The sequence below is a fragment of the Chanodichthys erythropterus genome, chromosome 3 (genome assembly GCF_024489055.1).
Source record: "Chanodichthys erythropterus isolate Z2021 chromosome 3, ASM2448905v1, whole genome shotgun sequence".
Taxonomy (NCBI): Eukaryota; Metazoa; Chordata; class Actinopteri; order Cypriniformes; family Xenocyprididae; genus Chanodichthys; species Chanodichthys erythropterus.
In genome coordinates this window covers 53,365,743-53,387,562 of record NC_090223.1, presented here as the reverse complement: position 1 = coordinate 53,387,562, position 21,820 = coordinate 53,365,743, and the positions used below count along the sequence as shown (strand labels likewise).

Sequence of the window (21,820 nt, the reverse complement as noted above, 5' to 3'; positions counted from 1 at the left end):
TCAACTGCTGAATGTTCTGACAGGTATTTATGGGAAACTAAAATATACTTTAATGTCATTTGTAATGAAGAAGTTGCAATTTAGTACATAGTACGTAATCAAGTACTTTAGATGTGCTTTATTATGTTAGTCAGCACAAAAAAAATAAGTGCACTTCTTTAAAGCATGACAAGATTATTAAAACAATGATTAAAAAAAAAAAAAAGTATTTTAAAGTAAAACTTTTAATTTGACATGATTACAAAGTGCACTATTTAAAAGTGTGCTTAAGTGTTTTAAGAAACAGTCATGAAAGTGTACATGTAAGGGCGCTGAGGCGACATTAGAATCCATATGCAGTGTTAATGATATCCACAGCAAACAAATCCAAAACAGCAGGCAAATAATCAAACAGAAAACAGGCAGAGGTACATACATAGTAAGGCAGTCCAATCCAGGCAACAGAACAGTGGGCAATCCAAAAGGCAGAAAACAGGAGAAACAGGCCATGATCATACACAATAAAGCAAGACAATGGCAATGGGAAAACGCTCAGTAAGGCAGACAGGCTGGCAATACTTCGCGATGTACAAAGAGCATGGCCATGCTTAAATGTCCACCAAAGATGAAGTAGCCAGTGAAGTAGAGGGAGCAGCATACAGTCAGTACTAAAAGTAACACCTTTAACGCATATGTCAGGGTTCCATCAATGTCCAGCGGTGGAGGTGGCTCCCGGTTCTTGACGCTGGGGTCAGCATCTGGGCGGACCGGTTTCAGGAGGGAAACATGGAAGGAGGGAGAGATGAGTGTTAACAGGAAGCTCTAACAAAGATCTTGAATGGGCCTATGTACCTTGGGCTGAGCTTCCTGCTGGGTAGCCGTAGCTTGAGGTCCCGTGTGGAGAGCCAGACTCTTTGTTCAGGTTGGTAGGGAGGATGTGGGCAACGTCGATTGGCTTGAATCTCCTGATTCCTGACAGCCCTTTGTAGATGTACATGAGCGCTGTCCCACACCCTCTCGCTACGGCGAATCCAATCATCGACTGCAGGTACAAGGGATGGTTCTCCAGACCATGGAAACATAGGCGGTTGGTATCCTAGCAGGCACTGGAACAGTGTAAGACCAGTGGATGACAAGTTCTTTGGGGGTTTTAGACTGTGCACACACTGAACATGACTGAACATGACTTGACGTAATTTGTTATATCCTTAACCATAGATGGCCACCAGAAGGAATTTTGCGTGAGGTGTAGTGTTCATGAGATACCTGGATGCCCTGAGAAAAGTGATGTGTGGACCCATTGCATGACTCGGAGTCGAAGCCTGGAAGGAACATAATGTTTGTTAGCAGGACAGCCTTGTGGTGTGGGTTCATTGCTCTGTTCTCTTTGGATTTCATCCATCAAATCCCAAGTGACTGGTGCAATGATGATGGATGGTGGCAAAATGGATTCAGGTTGGTTTTCTGTCTGTGGGTGATCATGTCTCCTGGAGAGAGCATCAGCTTTGCTGTTCTTACTACCAGGATGGTAGGTCACAGTGAACTGGAATCTGGTAAAGAACAAGGACCAACAAGCCTGGCGAGGATTTAATCTTTTTGCACTTTTTATGTATTCAAGGTTTTTGTGATCTGTGATTACCTGGAAGGGGTGAGTGGAACCCTCCAACCAATGTCTGCATTCTTCGATGGCTGCCTTCATAGCTAGAAGCTCTTTGTTGCCAACATCGTAGTTTCGCTCAGCGTCCGTGAGTTTTCTAGAAAAGTAAGAACAAGGGAAAAGCTTGCCTGGTTGTCCGTGTCGTTGTGAGAGCACTGCACCTATTCCACAATCGGATGCGTCCACTTCCAGCACGACTGGTAAAGTGGGATCGGGATGTTTTAGGATTGGTGCAGTCGTAAAGTTGTGCTTGAGGTTGGTGAATGCTTGTGTAGCGTGATCTGTCCATTTCAACTTTGAAGGTTTACCTTTCAGTAGGGATGTTAGTGGTGCTGCTGTGATGCTGTAGTTGCGTATAAAGCGTCGGTAGAAATTGGCAAACCCCAGAAAGCACTGAAGCTCCTTGACTGTAGTGGGTTGGGGCCATTCGGTGACTGCCGTGATCTTGGAGTTGTCCATTTCTACACCTTGATGGCTGACATTGTACCCTAGGAAAGATGTTCGTGGGACATGGAACTCACATTTTTCTGCCTTGACAGAGTTGATTCTCTAACAGTCTGGTGAGTACAGTTCTGACATGACTCTTGTGTTCCTCCTCAGACTTGGAATAAATCAAGATATCGTCTATGTAAGCCACCACATACTTGTTCAAGATGTCTCTGAAAATCTTGTTAAGGACTGGAAGACCACAGGTGCATTGGCTAGCCCATACAGCATGACCTGGTATTCATAGTGCCCCCTAGTGGTCAAAAATGCAGTCTTCCACTCATAACCTTATTAGGATCAAAGAAGGTGATAAGCAATCCTAAGATCTAGTTTGGTGTATATTTTAGCTTCTCTGAGCTGTTCAAGTGCTGCAGGAACTAGTGGTAGAGGATAGCAAATCTTAACTGTGACATTGTTCAAACCTTGATAATCAATGCATGGACGAAGTCCTCCATCCTTCTCCACGAAAAAGAAGCCTGCTGCTGCTGGGGAAGTGGATGGACGAATGAAGCCGAAACTGAGAGCTTCCTCGATGTATTCTTCCATAGCTTGACTTTCTGGATGTGATAGAGGATATACTTTACTTTTTGGTGGTATGGCATTTGGTAGGAGACAATGGCAAAATCCCATGGACGATGAGGTGGCAGTTGAGTGGCTTTGGTTTTGCTGAAGACTTCCTGAAGTTCTTGATACCATGATGGTATGGTGACTGGCTTACATTCTGGACTCTCTATGCTGATGGTAAGACAAGACTTGGCAAGCGTTCTAAACTCAATAGCATATTCAACGGCGGATCTGCGGCCTTGAGTTAGCTGCATTAAACAACTGGAAACATCCTTGCCCCCTGCTGGGTATGCAAACACATCTCTAAGTTTTTTTTACGAAATATGGATAGGATGTTTGGAACAAGCGATCAGTTTCCCAAACTGCAGCGGCCCACTCGATTGCTTTGCCCGTTAGAAATGACATGAGGAATGCACACTTCTCTTCAGAATCAGAAGTCACTTCCTTGATGCATAAAAAAGATTTCTACTTGGCGTATGAAACCTTTACATTTCTCAGCAGAACCATTAAACTTGTCAGGTAATGCAAAGCTTACCTTTCTGGGCATAGGCAGTGGTAGCGATCACAAATACTGGGTGAGGTAGTCATTAGCCACTTGTGCTTTAGCCAGTTGATCACGGTACTCTTTGAGAATGTCGCTCTGATAAGCGAACGGGGCCTGTAGATTTGTAACATCTGCTAGATTCTTCGGGGGCAAAGTATTATGTAAGGGCGCTGAGGTGGCATTAGAATCCATATGCAGTGTTTAATGATATCCACAGCAAACAAATCCAAAACAGCAGGAAAATGATCATAAATGGAAAACAGGCACAGGTACATACACAGTAAGGCAGTCCAATCCAGGCAACAGAACATTGGCAATGAGGCAGAAAAAGGAGAAACAGGCAATGATCATACACAATAAAGCAAGACAATGGCAATGGGAAACCGCTCAGTAAGGCAAACAGGCTGAGCATGGCCATGCTTAAATGTCCACCAAACAGCAAGTAACCAGTGAAGCAGAGGGAGCGGCATACAGTCAGTACTCAGGAGAGGGCTCCCTCTGCTGGCGTGGCATTACAGTACACTTGTACACTTCAGTGGCAGTTTAAAAAAACACTTAAGTTTTAAGTACACTGTAAGTGTGCATTCAATACAATGAAGTGCAGTTCTTTTTTTAAGGGTATAGTTTAACATAAGGAATGGACAATTATTTAAATTATAGAGTGTTTTATTATGTTACATCTTGTGTAATTGATGTGGATTTTGACATTTTAATTACACACTTTTTTATGGTTCATGTGTTTTATTTAAGTAAGACATGCTCTGGGAAATTAATCCCAGGCAAATATTGCACCTTAATAAGGAAGTTCAATCCTGATTATGACCCATCACAACTATTCTTCTGATGCACACAGCTCTAGACAGTCAGGATGGCTGCCTCCCGGATCATGGAGACGATTCCCGATGGAGATGGAGATGATGACCTGTTTGAGCTGGTAGCTGTTGGGAGATCATGCAGAGCAGTTAGATGTGGGTACATGGCATACAGACAGCCTGGTGTAAATCTCAAATAAAAGACCAGAAGAAAGTAATAACTTACTTGTTTGTCTTGTAGTTGATGTGACACATGAGGATCATGAAGACCTGGAGGCACAGCATTCCCATGAGCCCAGACACAGAAATTCTCTGCAGAGGAATAGCTGGTCCTCTTCAACGCAGAGGGTCCTGTCCTCCATGCCTAGTCGCTCTATCAGTGAGAGAATGTTTCGATACTGTTTCCCGTGGATTTGTGTACCTTACAATTAACCCTCATCTTGTGTTCGGGTCATTTTAACCCGGAGAGGATTTTCACCTACCTGAAAATGCTAGTTAATGTTATTGCATTAGGCTAAAATTTACTGACTTTACAACTTCTACAATTTAAAAAAAAATACTTTTTGTAAATTTGTATGTGTTCTTTTCTGCATTATACGGGTTAAATGCTATTTGTTGCAACTAAGTCTGTTTTTTTTTTTTGACCCACTTATGTTCACCCAAAAATGAAAACTATACCATAATTTACTCACCATCAAGCCATCCTAGGTGTATCTGACTATCTTCTTTCAAGTCACACACAATCTGAGTTATATTAAAAAAATATGCTGGCTCTTCCAAGCTTTATCCGGTTGATGAACGTTCTAAGTTGTGCAGTTATTTTCAGGGAATTGCATGGCTAAAGTAGTTCCAGGCAGGTCTTGACCTCATTACAGTTTCATATCACTTCACCAAGTTTTAGTTATTTCAAAGGAGCTTACAGCCTACAACAGCAAAAGAACCAAAACCCAAGACAACACTGACCAAGCAAATAAATATAGTAAACAATAGGATAGAAACAACAAATTATGTCTATGTTTTTTTGTCACAATATTACGTTTTATTATGAAAGCACATACTCTCTTTCTCCCACTCAAATGCACACACATACAATACATACACACTCTCACAGAAATGTGTTGTCAGAGCTGCTCTGATTTTATCAGTAAAATAGTTAAGCAACTTTAAAGCTACATGACATTTTTCACTAGCGAGGTAATAACATTACTGTTCTTAAAGCAGATAAACTTACTCCACTTCACGTCATGGCCGCATTACTACATGTACATTATTTTTTTTAAATAATATAACAGCCCATTGTCAATTATTCCTTACATACTTTACATGTTAACACACCAAAATATTTATACTTCTTTAAAGCATGATAAAAGAGTATTAAAGCATAATGATTTAAAATGTAGCCTACTTTAAAGTAAAACCTTTAATTTTGCACTATTACAAAGTGCACTTTTTAAAAGTGTTTTCAAAAGTATTAAAGTAGCTACACCTAAGTACTCTTTTATTTAATTTATATTATATTATCTGCAAGCACTATTTCATATTCAATACAATTAAGTGCACAGGGAATATTTCTGAAAATTTCCTCTGAACTGACTTTTGCCATTTCTTTTAATCAGCTGGTGTTTTGGATCAGTTCTGCCTAAGTTCACTCAAGTGTCCTAATAGAGAATCACATAAAACCTAGCATTTACTTTAAAGAAAGTTAATGTTCTTATCAAATGCAATGCCATTTATACATTAATCAACTTGAAATTACTTGTAACTTAGTCTTCTCCACTTTATAGCAATGTGTTTATTAACTCTTTTTCCACTGTTAAGTGTACACTCACATTTATGAAAATTTTTTTCCTGTGCCTGACCCATGCCTTTTCCCAGGATGGAATCAGACAGCTGCGGTCTCCCAGTACCAAAGTCGATCCACCAAAACGCGAAGACGACGACCCCCTAACACTCCCTGCACTGCAAACCAGGAAGTCTTTAGAGAGGCCCAGAACTGCACTGTTGATGGTTTGCAGCAGTAAAACACTCAAAATGCCAATCATTTCAATCAAACAGGGCCCATATCATGAGGAATCACATAAAAATCATTTGATGTAATGCGAAACACATCCTCCCCTGTGAAAACGTTTATTGAAACTAAACTGCAAAGATGTGTCATTCTAAAGTTCCCCAATTAATTTCACACTTATTTACATAAAATATTTAAAGGCATATCAATAAGAAAGATGAAATGGTGCAATTGTTTATTAGGTGAAAACCTTATTCACATTAAAGTGGAGCTCAGGAAAATGACTTTTTTTCTGTGTCCTGGTCCTAGGGACCCAAAAGGAGGAGCTGCTGAATAAACTACAAGATTTGTCTGCTGGTGAATGTGTACGTCTGTTGCGTGAAATGCCTCTTAGTTTCTCTGAGAAGCATGAGATCAGGTACAGAATTAATTGTACTGACATTTATAAAAGTGATTCATTTGTTCTTCATGTTAAAATGGTTAATTTCTTTGTAAAAGTGTTCGAGTAATCTTATCTAAATGTGTCCTTTTAGATCTTTGGTCTTCTGTTTAAAGGCTGAAGAGCCTATTTCTGTAAACAGAGCCCTCTGCTGCCATCAGTTTAAAGCTTGTTTCCTGAAGGTGATTGTCTTTTTGCACAGTAACTTATCAGTAAAAGTAAAGTGAAAGTATCAGTAAAAGAACAGAGTTAACAAATAATGGTGTTTTAAAGGGTTAGTTCACCCAAAGATGAAAATTCTGTCATTAATTACTCACCCTCATTTCGTTCCACACTGTAAGACTTTCGTTCATCTTCGGAACACAAATTAAGATATTTTGATGAAATCAGAGAGGTTTTTTATCCTTCATTGAAAGCAATGAAATTACCACATTCAATGTCCAGAAAAGTAGTAAAATCATCATTAAAATAGTCAACGTGACTAGAGTGGTTCAACCTTAATCTTATAAAGTGACGAGAATACTTTTTGTGCACAAAATCAAAACAAAAATAATGACAGCTCTTGACTGTTTTGTTGACTTCCTGTATTTAGTTCCTGTTTCTATAGTTACCCTTGTTCGTTACTATAGAAATTTGTTATTCATACTTGTGCCTTGTCAAGCCTATTGTTATTCAGTACCTAAACCCATGTTTCAGAGGTCTGTTGTCAGTTATTTTCTTTACATGTGTTTTGTAAAACTGCCTCGTTTCTGAATCCGGTTTGAATTGAACATTTAGATTATCTTGGTTTATGTGTTTGTTGAATAAACTGCAACAACTAGATCCTCAGCTCTCCCTTCCCTGCGTTAACATAACAATGCCCAGTTTTGAAATGGGGGAAAATGTGGAAGCTCTCAGAATGTTGTACACATCTAAATATTATGTCATTAAGTAAACAATAAACAAAAAACAATTATTTAATACAAAATCAATAGATTTTAATAACATGGCAAAACTATGTAAAGGGATACCAATTTACCATTGAAAATGACATTTTTAAATATTTTGAATTTAGATTTCTGGAGGTTATTATTGAAAATAACAATTCTTAATTCCTAAACTGTGTGCACACTTTTTTGATGCATAGGTTTTGTGTGGTGGCTGGTTAAGATTCCAACTCTGGCAGAAAGTGCTTAAAAACATCGGTGCTCGCTTTGGCACCGGGGTCCTGTCCTATTTCACCTTCCTCAGAAGAATGTTGCACTACAACATCCTCCTCTTCCTTATCAACGGCATTTTCCTGCTCCTACCACAAATCTCAAATCCACCTCCACCTTCAAAAGATAACGACACTGACCTCTGGATGGTTACTGGCACAGTAAGGATGTATATGTTAAAAAGCAAGTGCTTGCTGTTTTTTTGAATCCTCTATAACTGATTAACTGGACAGGGGAAGGGAAATCTTTTCTTTCCCTATGAATTTAAGTGAATGCCCTGCTTTATATTACTTTTACTCTTCACTGAATGCTATTGTTTTTTACTCCTCAACAGGGAATTCTCACAGACTCTGTGATGTTTTATGGCCACTATACCAACCACACAAGTGGGAATTACAATATACCCCTAGCATATATCTTTTCGATTGGAACTGGCATGTTTGTTACATGTGTAATGCTTGTTTACAGGTTTGTCAAATTTCCGTACACATTGTTTCAATTCATTTTCACATCTTTAGCTTGCCCCATGATTGAATCAGATTTTCTTTTTCCTTTCAGCATATCTAAATCATTCGGAAAGAGTTTCTGCACATTCAAGACTACTGGTAACATAGCTTTGAAGGTTTTCTGCTCTTGGGATTTTAAAGTCTGCAGGAAAAGGTCTGTTAAACTGCAGTCAGTGAACATCTGCACTCAGCTGAAGGTTTGTAGAAATTTGACTTAACTACTTTATGCTCCACAGCACTAATAATTGCATTACAGTATGTAATATACTGATATGTTAGTATATTTGAAGATATGTATGAACAGTAAAGTCAGATAAAATGTTTTATTCTGCATTGTCAGAAATGCATAAATCATACCTTTAGGGGTACAACAGCTTGTCACTGGGGCAGTACTCTTAAAGGGACAACATTGTACCTTATCTACTCCTAAAAGTTGCATATTAGTTCCTTAGAGTAGCAATAGGTACCCTTAAAGAGTTAGTTCCCCCCAAAATTATAATTCTGTCATCATTTACTCACCCTCATGTTGTTTCAAACCCATAAGACTTTTGTTCATCTTCAGAACACAAATGAGGATATTTTCTGTCCCTCCACTGACAGCTATGCAACTAACACTTTGACTTTTGAGCAGTTTATTTTTTGAGCAGCAGAATTAAGCAGTTTAGTCCGAATTTTCTGAAGAGACTCGGTTATTTTATATGATGAAGAGATGTACTTTAGGCATTTATTCACATATTCATCATCACAAATCAAGATACGATAAACGTAGGCTCAAGCATTGTAACAAAGCGGGACTCAGGCAAGGATCCAATTCCAAGCTTTTATTAAAAGTGAGCGTGGTCGTACAGGCAGGGTCAGACAGGAACAACAGGAGCAGCAAGGGACAGGCAGAATCGTGTTCACAGCACAGGCAGTAGATCGGGGCAGGCAGATAGCTATCACAGGTCAGGAAACAATACACAGTCCAAAGGTAGGCGGCAGAGAATCGTAAACGGGTAACAGACAGGATCAGTAACAGACAGACAGGCAGACAGGATAATAATGCTCGGAATTGTACACAGGGTGAAACAAAACTTCGCCATGAGGTGGTGTGTGAGTGAGTCTTAAATAGTCCAGATAATGTGTTTCAGCTGTATGTGGCATTTGATGATTGGTGTGGAATGTGTGCATGTGACTGGCAGGGAGGATTATGGGAACTGAAGTCCAGGAACTGACAGGAATCGTGACAAGCATGTTACGCAGCACGTTTGAGCTTCCGCAAGAACAAATGAGGTTCATTCTCATGTATTACGCAGCACGTTTGAGCTTCCGCAAGAACCAATGAAGTTTTTTTCTTGTTACACAGCACATTTATTCGTAATTACATCTGTAATTACATTTATAATTACACTATTGACCCATCCCTTAAATTTTAACCCAGCCTTAAACCTACCCATACCACCAAACCTGTCTCTAAACTCTTACCTTAATAGCAGCAGAAGTGTTTTGCAATACAATATGTACTCCATAAGTACACTGTACTCATTTTTAAGGCCACCTAATATAAAGTGGGACCAAAAGATTTATGTTGCAATTGGATCCTGCTCCCCTTCTCTGTGAAACAACTTGCATTACAGTCATTCACAGGTTCAACCATTATATTTAGTGTTTAAACACAACAACCTGACACAAAAGCTTGTGCTTTATTTTTTTCACAATGATAAACTGCAAGTTAAAAGTGGCCACCCACTGACATAAACATAAATATGTGCCTATGCCTTTAAGAGTACAGCAACAAGCTTTTGTACACCTATAGTTATGATTTTTGATTCTTTTTTTTTTGTTGTTGTTGCAAAAATAGAGAGTGGTTAAGGTCAATCGTACAGAGAGTATAAACACTGCAGTAGAGGACACATATAGTGCAAATGTTAAAGGCTTGAATAACATATGAAACTAACATGAGGTTGATGAGATCTCCAAAAAGGGGATGAGAACATTAAATAAGGGTAGAGAAACTCAAAAAAGGGTGAGTTCCATCTCCAAAAGGGTGTGGGACAGTTAGAGTACAGCTAAAAGTATACATCTTTTCTGCATTCCGCTCAGACTGTTCACGTGACATAATTTTCATCATCAGCACAGTCTGCTGACATACGCCTGCAGCCTGATTTTTTTTTTCTCTGCAGATAACAGCATATGATTTACAAGTGCAACAGCAAATGATTTGATCACTCAAAAGCACCACATCAAAGACTTTAGCTATACAAAGATAGTGCACTCATATTATAAATGAGAGAAAGGGCAACATGTAATATGGTGGAATAAATTCCGCTTTCTAAATAAAATAGCTAAACAGTGATTGGTAAATTCATCACATCACTGCCTCTGCAGTTAGATGCTCTGGTTGCTATAGAAACAGAGTGTTCTAAGACACGCTTATGACTGCACATGCGCATTGGCTGGTCTAGCATAAATATAAGCTTTTCGTCATGATTTGAGCATTTAGAAGCAAAATTTCTGAGACATTTTTTTTAGCTGGTGATTTCAAATATGAAATTTATTCATAAGCTTGGTGAACAGCTTTGGATAATTTGGTGTTCCCCCATTCAAAGAGATAGGAGCTGCACTTGCATGATTGAAATAGCTGGCCAAGAGGCATTTCAAAGATGGCCGCTGAGTCAAATGACTTGCCTTAAAGGGTGATCAACTAAACAATATACAGAGGAAAATGTGGAAAATTAAGTGTTCCCAAGATTTTAGGATTAGGCTTAATGTCTTCCTATGTCTTCAGTTTGTAGATTCTTCCCCTTCTTCTTTGAGATCTCCAGCTGGGCACCCACTGGCTGGTCAACCACTTTAACCACCCAGAAACCACCTCAAATGTTCTAAAAACCAGCAACAACCTTATACGGGTTTTAGTGATATGTGCCACACTTTAAAATACTGATCCTTTATTATAGAATAACTACACAGGAACAAATGGGTAACACAACATTAACATCCTAGTAATTACTATCAAGAAACTGATTAATAAATTAGTAAATTATAGTTCTTCACTTAAAGGTGCCCTAGAATTAAAAATTGAATTTATCTTGGCATAGTTAAATAACAAGAGTTCAGTACATGGAAATGACATACAGTGAGTCTCAAACTAAATTGTTTCCTCCTTCTTATGTAAATCTCATTTGTTTAAAAGACCTGCAACAGACAGGCGAATCTCAACATAACACCGACTGTTACGTAACAGTCGGGATCATTAATATGTACAACCCCAATATTTGAATTCATGTTCAAGGCATTAGACAAGGGCAGGACGTCTGGATCTACACAGCTGAATCATCAGACTAGGTAAGCAAGCAAGGACAATAGTGAAAAATGGCAGATGGAGCGATAATAACTGACATGATCCATGATATTTTTAGTGATATTTGTAAATTGTCTTTCTAAATGTTTCGTTAGCATGTTGGTAATGTACTGTTAAATGTGGTTCAAGTTACCATCGTTTCTTACTGTATTCACGGAGACAAGAGCCGTCATTATTTTTATTATTAAACACTTGCAGTCTGTATAATGCATAAACACAACTTCATTCTTTATAAATCTCTCCAACAGTGTGTAACGTTAGCTTTAGCCACAGAGCATAGCCTCAAACTCATTCAGAATCAAATGTAAACATCCAAATAAATACCATACTTACGCGATTAAACATGTTGCTGTTACGGTTTGGTGTTGCAGAGATGAGGCATCAACGGAAATCCACAGTAGATAGGTATTTATTAATATGACGAAGGAGATCAACAGAACCAAACACATCAATATAACATTTAAGAACAGACAAGGAGTGAAGGGAGTGAGTCCATATATATAGGGAGTGAAGACGATCAGGAACAGGTGCAGGCAATCCGTGATGAGGAGGAGAAGACGAGGGAAGTGAGTGCAGGTGAGACGACAAGAGGATCATGGGAAATGGAGTTCTGGAGACGAGGGAACTGTGACAGTACCGCCCCCTCCCGGTAGGCGCGACCTCGCGCCATAGATGTAACACCGGGGAGGGGGGGTGGGCGCCCTGGAGACCTCATGCTGGTGCAGGAAGAGGCATGGGTAGGAGAGGAGGTCTCCAGGGCGGGTCCATGAACCATGGCGGGTCAGGTACAGCGGGCAGCCATGGCGGGTCAGGTACAGCGGGCAGCCATGGCGGGTCAGGTACAGCGGGCAGCCATGGCGGGTCAGGTGCAGCGGGCCTCCTTGAGGCCCACCCATCTGTATCCCACCCCTGGGTACCTGGCCCCCCCCAAAAAAATACTTGGGGAGGTTAAGGAGGGCCTTCAGGAGACTGCGGAATGGTGTGGTTTGGTGGGCAGGAGTGGGTTCGTGGGCGGCAGAGCATGGAGTGGCTGGCTCGGCGGCTGAGACTGAAGCGGAGGGCTCGGCGGCTGAGACTGGAGCGGATTGCTCGGCGGCGGCGGCTGGAGCTGAGGGCTCGTAGGCGGCAGCTGGAGCTGAGGGCTCGTAGGCGGCAGCTGGAGCTGAGGGCTCGTAGGCGGCAGCTGGAGCTGAGGGCTCGGACCAAAAGTCAATTAACCAGACCGCATCATCTGGCGTTTTGCATAGGGTTGGAGCAGCAGGCTCGGAAAGGGCTGGAGCGGGCTCTGGAGATACTGGAGCGGGCTCTGAGATACTGGAGCGGGCTCTGGAGATACTGGAGCGGGCTCTGAGAGGGCTGGAGCGGGCTTCTTCCACCTCCTACGCCTTCTGGGCCCAACGGAGGATTGTGGGTCCCGCGTAGACCAGGAAGTCAGTTCACTGGAGGGATATGTGGAGGAAGAAGGATTCTGACCAACTGGCCTGGCCACCTCTGTTTCTGGAGGGACTGGACGGGATTGACACTTATCCTGAACCTCATCGACAAAGAAATTAGATCCGTTTAAATACAAAATTAGATTAATGGTTTCGCTCAAGGAAAAGGAGTTTTCAGGTTCATCCAAACGGATAGTGTCATCGTCCAGTCCATCCAGAAACAGGGCGTTCAAAAGTGCATCTGACCAGTTAGTCAGGAAAGCAAGCTCTACAAACCCTCCACATACCTCTCCAGTGAACGGCCAACCTGGAAGAGCCCGATGAGCCGGTCGGCCGCAGATGTAGTTGCGAGAGGCTGAGTAGGAGTTGGAGCCTCGGGGATGAGGAAAATTCCCATCTTATCTCTTGTGGATATCCAGTGGTATTGGTCTGTTCTTCTGTTACGGTTTGGTGTTGCAGAGATGAGGCATCAACGGAAATCCACAATAGATAGGTATTTATTAATATAACGAAGGAGATCAACAGAACCAAACACATCAATATAAGATTTAAGAACAGACAAGGAGTGAAGGGAGTGAGTCCATATATATAGGGAGTGAAGACGATCAGGAACAGGTGCAGGCAATCCGTGATGAGGAGGAGAAGACGAGGGAAGTGAGTGCAGGTGAGATGACAAGAGGATCATGGGAAATGTAGTTCTGGAGACGAGGGAACTGTGACAGTTGCATGACGAACACTTTGTAAAGATCCATTTTGAGGGTTATATTAGCTGTGTGAACTTTGTTTATGCTGTTTAAGGCAAACGCGAGCTCCGGGGGCGGGGAGCACGAGATTTAAAGGGGCTGCAGCCTAAATCGGCTCATATTTAATGATGCCCCAAAATAGGCAGTTAAAAAAATGAATAAAAAAAAATCTATGGGGTATTTTGAGCTGAAACTTCACAGACACATTCAGGGGACACCTTAGACTTATATTACATCTTTTAAAAAGACATTCTACGGCACCTTTAAGAATTATGAAACTGTATATAGTTTCTTATAGTCGTTCTTTGGGAGGTATGAAAATATAGTAGTTATTGATTAGCTAATTCTGAACAATGCATATAACAGAGTGCTATTACATTTTTTTTTTTTGTTAAGCAGAGTTTCTTGTTAGTAATTAGTACTGGAATACTACTGGAATGTTAATATTGTGTTACTCATTTGTTCATGTAGTTATTCATTAATGACTGAACAATTTTATCGCCATTTGTTTGTTGTAAAATACTTCCTCCAAGCCCACTGCACAAGCCATTTGCTTGTTGACTTTCTGAAAAGTGTGTAAAGTGTAGCACTTTCAACACTGTTAAAAAAAAAAAATATATATATATATATTTTGCAACATCAGCAAAACAACAAAGTCTGAAGTAGGACAACCTGTTTGTCCAACCAGTGGCAAACAGGGAAAATTCTGTTTGGACAAACTAGTGGTGCATAATTTACACACCCACCTTAGCTTTAACAGTGCAGAATAACTTGTTGTTTGTTACCATATGAGTCACTCTGCTGAATTTTTGTCTTGTAGGAGATGCTGTCAGAGCTCAGCTGCAGAAAACAGAAGAGAAACTTGTGTTCAACATTGGGCTGGTTGAGTGTACACTTACTAGTATGGTCCATTTGCCTACTTTCCATTGCTGCCTGCATGATAGCTGTTTACTACATTCACCCTAAAATTAAGCCCGGTGGACATAAGGTAAGGGTCTGGTCATAGTGTCATAAAGACAACAGGAAGGCAAAAGAACACTTAGCGCTTAAGAAATCACACAAATAATAGTGGAAAATACCAGTCACATCCTGTTCAGCTCACACATATTATTTTTGCTGCCTCATTACACAAACAGCTTTATGGGTCCTTCAACTGTATTCTCTGGTTGACTGTTTTCATCAGATATCCTCTGGACTGCATGTCTTGAAGATATTTTTTATTTGTTAGTTTAGTCATTTAGTTTAGCCCTTGCTGATTTTAAATTTTGTGCTCATTATCAAGAAACATACATCTGTAGTTAACAGGATACTGCTTTTAATTAATGTGAACTGATTAACTGAAGTTATCTGTTTAGTGTGTAATGCAAAATAAGTCACAACATAAAACCCTTTTAAATTGTAAATGAAAATGTGCAGATTTGTCCCTATTCACCAAGTTACATTTTGGGGTTATATAGAAAATTTATTTTCTGAAAACTGTTATTCTGTGACATTTAGAGCTAAAATTAAAAATAACATTTTCAGTCTGAAATGGCATTTGCTTAGAATGGGCCTGATATATGATCTGGCACACTGATTGTGAATACTTTATTTGATATATTGTATGCATGTCTTTATCATATCTGTTCAGAACGATGTCGAGTTGCTGACTCTGCCTTTGGTCGTGTCTTGTATCAGTCATCTTCTGCCTGGTTTCTTCGACATGTTATCCAGGGGAGAATATTATGACTCCCCAAGCGTTCACATTTATGTGTCCATTGCAAGGTCAGGGAAGCCATCACCTACAATATATACATTTTTTTTTTCTTACCATTCTTTCACTTACTATTTATTCACTTCCTGTCTAATTCTACCATGAGCGAAGATCTGTTTCCTTTTAGCGCAGCAGGAAGCAACTTTAGCATGCTTAATTTGCCTTTGAATCACTTTATATTTGCTGCTCACTCTAGTGTGACTTTTAATGTCTTGGCATAACTCTTATCTTAAGTCAAAACATTTGTTTTTTTTGTTTAATTAGCGAGAAAGTCATCCAACCAAACTATTAAGTTGCATCACTTGCTATATATGATTGAATCTTATACAGAATTTTCCACACAAGCAGTTATGCTTTGTTTTATTAGCTTGTTGTTTCTTACATTTCAAATGGTAAAAACTAAAACTTAATAATATTCATGGTATGTGTAAGAAATGCTTATTTCCTTAAAAAATGTTGTTAAAATGTCATATTTGATTACATGTACAATAATCTTTCAATTGAAAATAGATTTCTAAAAAAAAAAGAAAAAAAAATCTTATCATTATTTTGGACATGCTTATTTGTCATTTAAATATATGTTATTAACTAAATTGATGTCAAATAACATCTGTTTATTTCATGACAGTACAAAACATGTTGTTATTAATAGAATCAAATATCTAAGTGTCCTTTCGGTTTCTTCTTTCACAGGAACCTGTTGTTGAAGGGTTGCATTTTTAGTGTATTGTGTTACTATTGGCTCAAGAAAATTGGCAGCCCGAAAGGCCCAAATGAACAGGTGACTAAAGTCATGAAATCTTTTTAAATCCAGTAACACTTCTATTATAATTTCAACAAAATTATTCAACGCAATATTAATCAAGCAGCCAATCCTTAGAGTTAATTTGTTTGTAGGGTTTATGAGAATGATCATTTAGAACTTTTAATAAAAAACAGTACTCTTCTAAAATAAATTTCTTCTATCTATTGGCTTATTAGTTGAATATGACATAAAGCACGATTTAAAAAAAAAATATATATATATTTGTGTTTAGTTGCAGTGCTGGGAGACAATTGTTGGACAAGAGCTTTATCGTTTGGTTTTAATGGATCTAATAGTTGCATTGCTGTACATCATCTTTGCAGAGTTTCTGTGGGGGTAAGTTCTCGTGATCCCCTTTAATGCCAGTGATGTCAAGCTGGGTTTGTTGACTCTTTCTGCCCCTTCAGGCTGTGTATTGGAAACATCACATTTCGAAGAAGGAAACTAGAGTTTGACATTGCACAAGATGTTCTGGAGCTCATCTATGGTCAAACGCTTGTGTGGTACTGTCACCTTCTCATAAAGAAACATTACATTTTGTTCTGATATGGCTTATCACTAACAGTCTTTTCTGTCTTTACTTTTAGGTTTGGTGTGCTGTTTTCACCACTGTTGCCTGCAGTGCAAATTGGGAAACTGTTTCTCTTGTTCTACTTCAAAAAGGTCAATATCTTCTTAGTAATTTTTAGGCTTCTTTGGGTTGACAGTTCATGGAAGATACAAGATTGTGTTTAATGACTTTGCTTAAAATGATTAGATGTAGCTCTCCCAAAATTTAATTCTGTCATCATTTACTTACCCTCATGTTGTTCTTCAGTGAAACAAAAAAGGAAATAATAGAGGAGAGTGAATTTGAATTTATACAAACTCCAAAAATGCAAAAAATAAATAAAAAACACAATAAATGTTGCTTATTTGACTGATGTATAGATACAGTACCATAGCTTTCTGTGAGAAACAACCCCAAAATTAAGCTGTTATTCCCTGATATTCAGTACAGTTTTTCCATGTTGTGATCAGTCACAGAACATGCAAGAAATTATGCCATTAATTGTCTCGTTACGTACACTATATTGTCAAAAGTTTTGGGACACCTGCCTTTATGTGCACATGAACTTTAAGGACATCCCATTCTTAATCCATAGGGAGTTGGCCCACCTTTTGTAGCTATTACAGCTTCAACTCTTCTGGGAAGGCTTTCCACAAGGTTTAGGAGTGTGTTTATGAGAATTTTTGACCATACTTCTAGAAGAAGTGATGTTGGCGAGAAGGCCTGGCTCACAGTCTCTGCTCTAATTCATCCCAAAGGTGTTTTATCGGGTTGAGGTCAGGACTCTGTGCAGGCCAGTCAAGTTCCTCCACACCAAACTCACTCATCCATGTCTTTATGGACCTTGCTTGGTGCACTGGTGTGCAGTCATGTTGGAACAGGAAGGGGCCATCCCCAAACTGTTCCCACAAAGTTGGGAACATGAAATTGTCCAAAATGTCTTGGTATGCTGAAGCATTAAGAGTTCCTTTCACTGGAACTAAGGGGACAAGCCCGACCCCTGAAAAACAAGCCCACACCATAATCCCCCCTCCACCAAACTTAACACTTGGCACAATGCAGTCAGGCAAGTACCGTTCTCCTGACTCGTCCATCAGGTTGACAGATAGAGAAGTGTGATTCGTCACTCCAGAGAACACGTCTCCACTGCTCTAGAGTCCAGTGGCAGTGTGCTTTACACCACTGCATCCGACGCTTGGCATTGCACTTGGTCATATAAGGCTTGGATGCAGCTGCTCGGCCATGGGAACCCATTCCATGAAGCTCTCTACACACTGTTCTTGAGCTAATCTGAAGGCCACACAAGGTTCGAATGTCTGTAACTATTGACTTTGCAGAAAAGACCTATTGACTTCTGCGCACTGTGCGCTTCAGCAATCACTGACCCCACTCTGTGATTTTACATGGCCTACCACCTCATGGCTGAGTTGCTGTTGTTCCCAATTACTTCCACTTTGTTATGATACCACTAACAGTTGACAATCGAGCACGATGACGGGCCCCCCATCTCTACGAGGGGGGACATGGTGTCCACACTGGTCTTCTGCTGTTCCCTTTTTCTGAGATGTCAAAATCTCCTCTGTAAAAGCCTTTGTCTCTAAAGGTAGAAACACACCAAGTAGTGGTGACGAAAGCAGACTGCGGGGTTGGCTCATGTTGTCAGTGTCAGGGTCCAAAGTTGCCCTGACACACCAAACCAATGCTTTACAACCGATGGCCAAGTAGCACATCCGTTCTGCACCTACATAAGAAGGAATGCCTTTCCGTATCAGCAGGTGGCAGTAGCTGAACAGCCAATCAGAATGATCAGATGGCCCGACGGACTGACGCCGATTCAACATGTCGAATCGGCTGAAAAAAGCCAACGAGGACCAACTTCAGCTGACGGTGTGAAACACTGAGAAAACTGCCCGACGGCCAACCGTCGCTTGGTGTGTTCCTGCCTTAACACATCAACAAAATGAAACAAACATTTTGAACCTGACTTTATCCAGTGTTCAGATCTCTGTTCTTCAAATTAGTGAATATTTCATTAGGTAATCCCTCATTTGTAACATATCATTATCATCATCATCATCATCATCAAAAAAAATTATTAATGTATTAAAAAAAAAAAGGAAAGTATGGTGATACTTTATCATTCCACAAGGAGTCTTGCCTTTAGGGTACATATTATTACTCTAAGGTGCTAATATATACTAATATTTAAAGGTACCTTTCTTGAACCTTTTACCATCCAACTGAAAAAGAGCAGCTCTCTGACAAGTCCTCTTCTGTTTCATGGAAGAAAATATAGAGGGTCTAGGGGGAAAAAAATAAATATATATATATATAAATGTGTCATATTTTGGTTGAACTGCAATGTAGAAAAGAACTTTGACTGTGTAATTACATATAAGATGTGTTTTAATGATATTATTAAGATAGTGGTTCCCAAAGTAGGGTACGCATACCTCTGGGGGGTACGTGAGGTGACAGAGGGGGGACGCGAACAAAATGCTGAGTTTTGCCGTTGATATCATTTTACGTTTTCTTAAAATGACATCAAAACCGAGCATGTATTTCTAGCAGACAAAATGTATTTCTAGCAGTAAATGCATAGCATCCAATCAAACTTACATCATCTTTTGCGGGCATAAATGACTGCATCCACACAAGTAATGTGCAAATGATAGATTGCATGCAGAGTCTGTTGCCTTAGCAGATCTCGCTAAATTACTGCTATTTTGACAATGTAAAAGTGGGGATGTAGCACTTATTAGCATGAAAAACAAACAGCCAGACTGTGCATTGGTGTCAATTTAAAACTCAAACTCTCTTCGATATGAAAATAAACAGGTTTGTGATTCCTTGTTTTCATAGAGTTTAGATTGGTGGTATGGTTCTATTCTGGGCAAGAACTCCCTGCACATCCATGCAGAACCAACATATATGTGCAGATATCATTGATGTCAATAATCTTTCAAGAATTAGTCTGATTCAACAGGAATCAGAAGGCCAAATCCTGACTGGACGAGGAGGAGGAGCTGGGGATGGAGGAGGGTAATTAGCTCCTAGGAAATGCGATAGCTACTTATAATACTGAGGAGCTTATATGCTCTGATAGGCATCGTATTCCTTATAAGTAGACGTGAGTCACCTGGGAGGCAGCTGATATGAGCTCAACTGATGTGTCCTGCAAGAACTGATGCTATGATTGATTTTTACCTTTAGCGTACTGCCAGTTTTCCTTGCGTACCGACACTTCCGACATGTTGCATGTACAAGAAGCCCACCGTGCCCTAGCCAGGGAACCTCAACCTGCAGAACTAGACAAGACAAGAGACACAGCAGACAAGACGGAAAGTAGAAACCAATGCTAAGCAAAGACTACTTTAGCTACTACTAAATTAGTAAGCTAAATAAAGAGAAAACAGAAAACTGAAGGTAGGAATAAACTTCAGAACTAGTAAATTAGATATAGCTGCAAGCAGCGATGATGGGCCCAAGCCTCGATGAAGATGAATGCATTTTGAACTGAGCATCAGGAATACCAACACCTTTATTTTTCCACTTCAAGCACTGGTATCCACACAATCAAAAATCTGACATTGATTTTATACAACAGTTCTAAATGCCTCAGGGTGTACTCCTCTCTAAAATGTTTGGGAACCACTGCATTTGGATTGACTGTCAATCATATATGTGTTAACCTCTTTCCAGACAAGTTTGATGAAGAACTTCCAAGCACCCAGGAAACACTGGAGGGCCACACAGATGAGCCTTCTCTTCATCGGCCTCCTGTTTTTCCCCTCCTTCATTGGGGCCCTTACATGTGTTGTATATACAATGTGGAGGTTTGTCTCTTCAGAATATTACATTAACACTCTCCAGGACATTTCTAAATCCGGAAAGGACGTAATCTGGAAAAATAAATTAAGCATTAATACACACCTCAGAAATTTCTCTGTACACCCCAAGGAGGTCTATCAAAATATAAGTCAATATGTCCCCAAGTTGGTAAAATAAAAGTCAATTTGATGATTTTAAAAGGAAAGTTCTCACAACAGTAAAAACTCTGTCATCATTTACTTGCTCTCATACTGTTCCAAAAATCTGTATTTTTTTCTTTGGAACACAAAATATATTTGAAGAATATTTTAGTGAGTTTTGTCCACTGCCACATATGCCCACACTCACTTGCATAATTCATACTCCTGAACACAAAGCATTTTATCAATAATAAAGAGACAATACAGTGCCAGTTTTGTTCACTTCCTCTGTTTTCTTAGGATCAAGCCCTCATCACATTGTGGGCCCTTCAGGAACAGGAACATGCTCGAATTAGGCAAGAAATGGATCATCAATCTGGAGAACTCGAACCCAAGTATGCAGTGGCTCAGCTGGGCTTATGTTCACTTGGTGGACAACCCTTTGTTCCTCTTCATTATTGCAGGCTTGTTCCTGTGAGTATTCCTTGTTCATGGATCTCCTGGGTGCAGTAGGGATCAGATTTGGGTAATTTTTTAAAACTCATCTCCATCTCTTTCCAGAACCATCATATACATTCACATGCAAGTTTTGGATGGCCAAAAGATGATAATTGAAAAGTTACAAGAACAGATAGACCATGTGAGTATTATGACCTTTGTGGAAAACTACTCTTTAGCATACTTAAGAGTACACATTTTACGGAAATAATATACTTCAAACGAATATACTTAAAGGGATGGTTCACCCAAAAATGAAAAGGATCCCATAATTTACTCACCCTCAAGCCATCCTAGGTGTATATGACTTTCTTCTTTTAGCCAAACAAAATCAGAGTTATATTAAAAAATATCCTGGCTCTTCCAGCTTTATGATGGGAGTGAATGGTACCCTAGATTTTGAAGCCCAAAAAAGTGCATCCATCCATCATAAAAGTAATTCACACGGGTCCAGGGGGTTATAAAAGCCTTTTGAAGCAAACAATGCATTTTTGTAAGAAAAATATCCACATTTATAAACTGGAATAACTAGTTTC

General features: G+C 39.7%; 1 protein-coding gene across 9 annotated transcripts in view; it reads left to right on the top strand.

The window, feature by feature from the left end:
• LOC137017976 (transmembrane channel-like protein 6) overlaps positions 1–21,820 on the top strand; it is a 32,439-nt gene that overhangs the window by 5,311 nt on the left and 5,308 nt on the right. For 7 of the 9 annotated variants that reach the window (XR_010894669.1, XR_010894668.1, XR_010894667.1 and 4 more), the window contains 17 exons: positions 4,084–4,198; positions 4,284–4,421; positions 5,918–6,049; positions 6,360–6,468; positions 6,584–6,671; positions 7,616–7,846; positions 8,020–8,153; positions 8,244–8,388; positions 14,528–14,695; positions 15,338–15,471; positions 16,154–16,241; positions 16,498–16,601; positions 16,673–16,768; positions 16,853–16,928; positions 20,518–20,651; positions 21,087–21,260; positions 21,348–21,426. Coding sequence is in view for 3 of the 9 variants with exons in the window: in XM_067382786.1 (XP_067238887.1) it covers positions 4,099–4,198; positions 4,284–4,421; positions 5,918–6,049; positions 6,360–6,468; positions 6,584–6,671; positions 7,616–7,846; positions 8,020–8,153; positions 8,244–8,388; positions 14,528–14,695; positions 15,338–15,471; positions 16,154–16,241; positions 16,498–16,601; positions 16,673–16,768; positions 16,853–16,928; positions 20,518–20,651; positions 21,087–21,260; positions 21,348–21,426 (2,130 nt within the window). In the remaining 6 variants the exon portion in view is untranslated. Of the gene's footprint in view, positions 1–4,083; positions 4,199–4,283; positions 4,422–5,917; positions 6,050–6,359; positions 6,469–6,583; positions 6,672–7,615; positions 7,847–8,019; positions 8,154–8,243; positions 8,389–14,527; positions 14,696–15,337; positions 15,472–16,153; positions 16,242–16,497; positions 16,602–16,672; positions 16,769–16,852; positions 16,929–19,677; positions 20,652–21,086; positions 21,261–21,347; positions 21,427–21,820 lie in introns of those variants that run through there. The other 2 variants (XM_067382788.1, XM_067382787.1) reach the window with 2 other exon arrangements.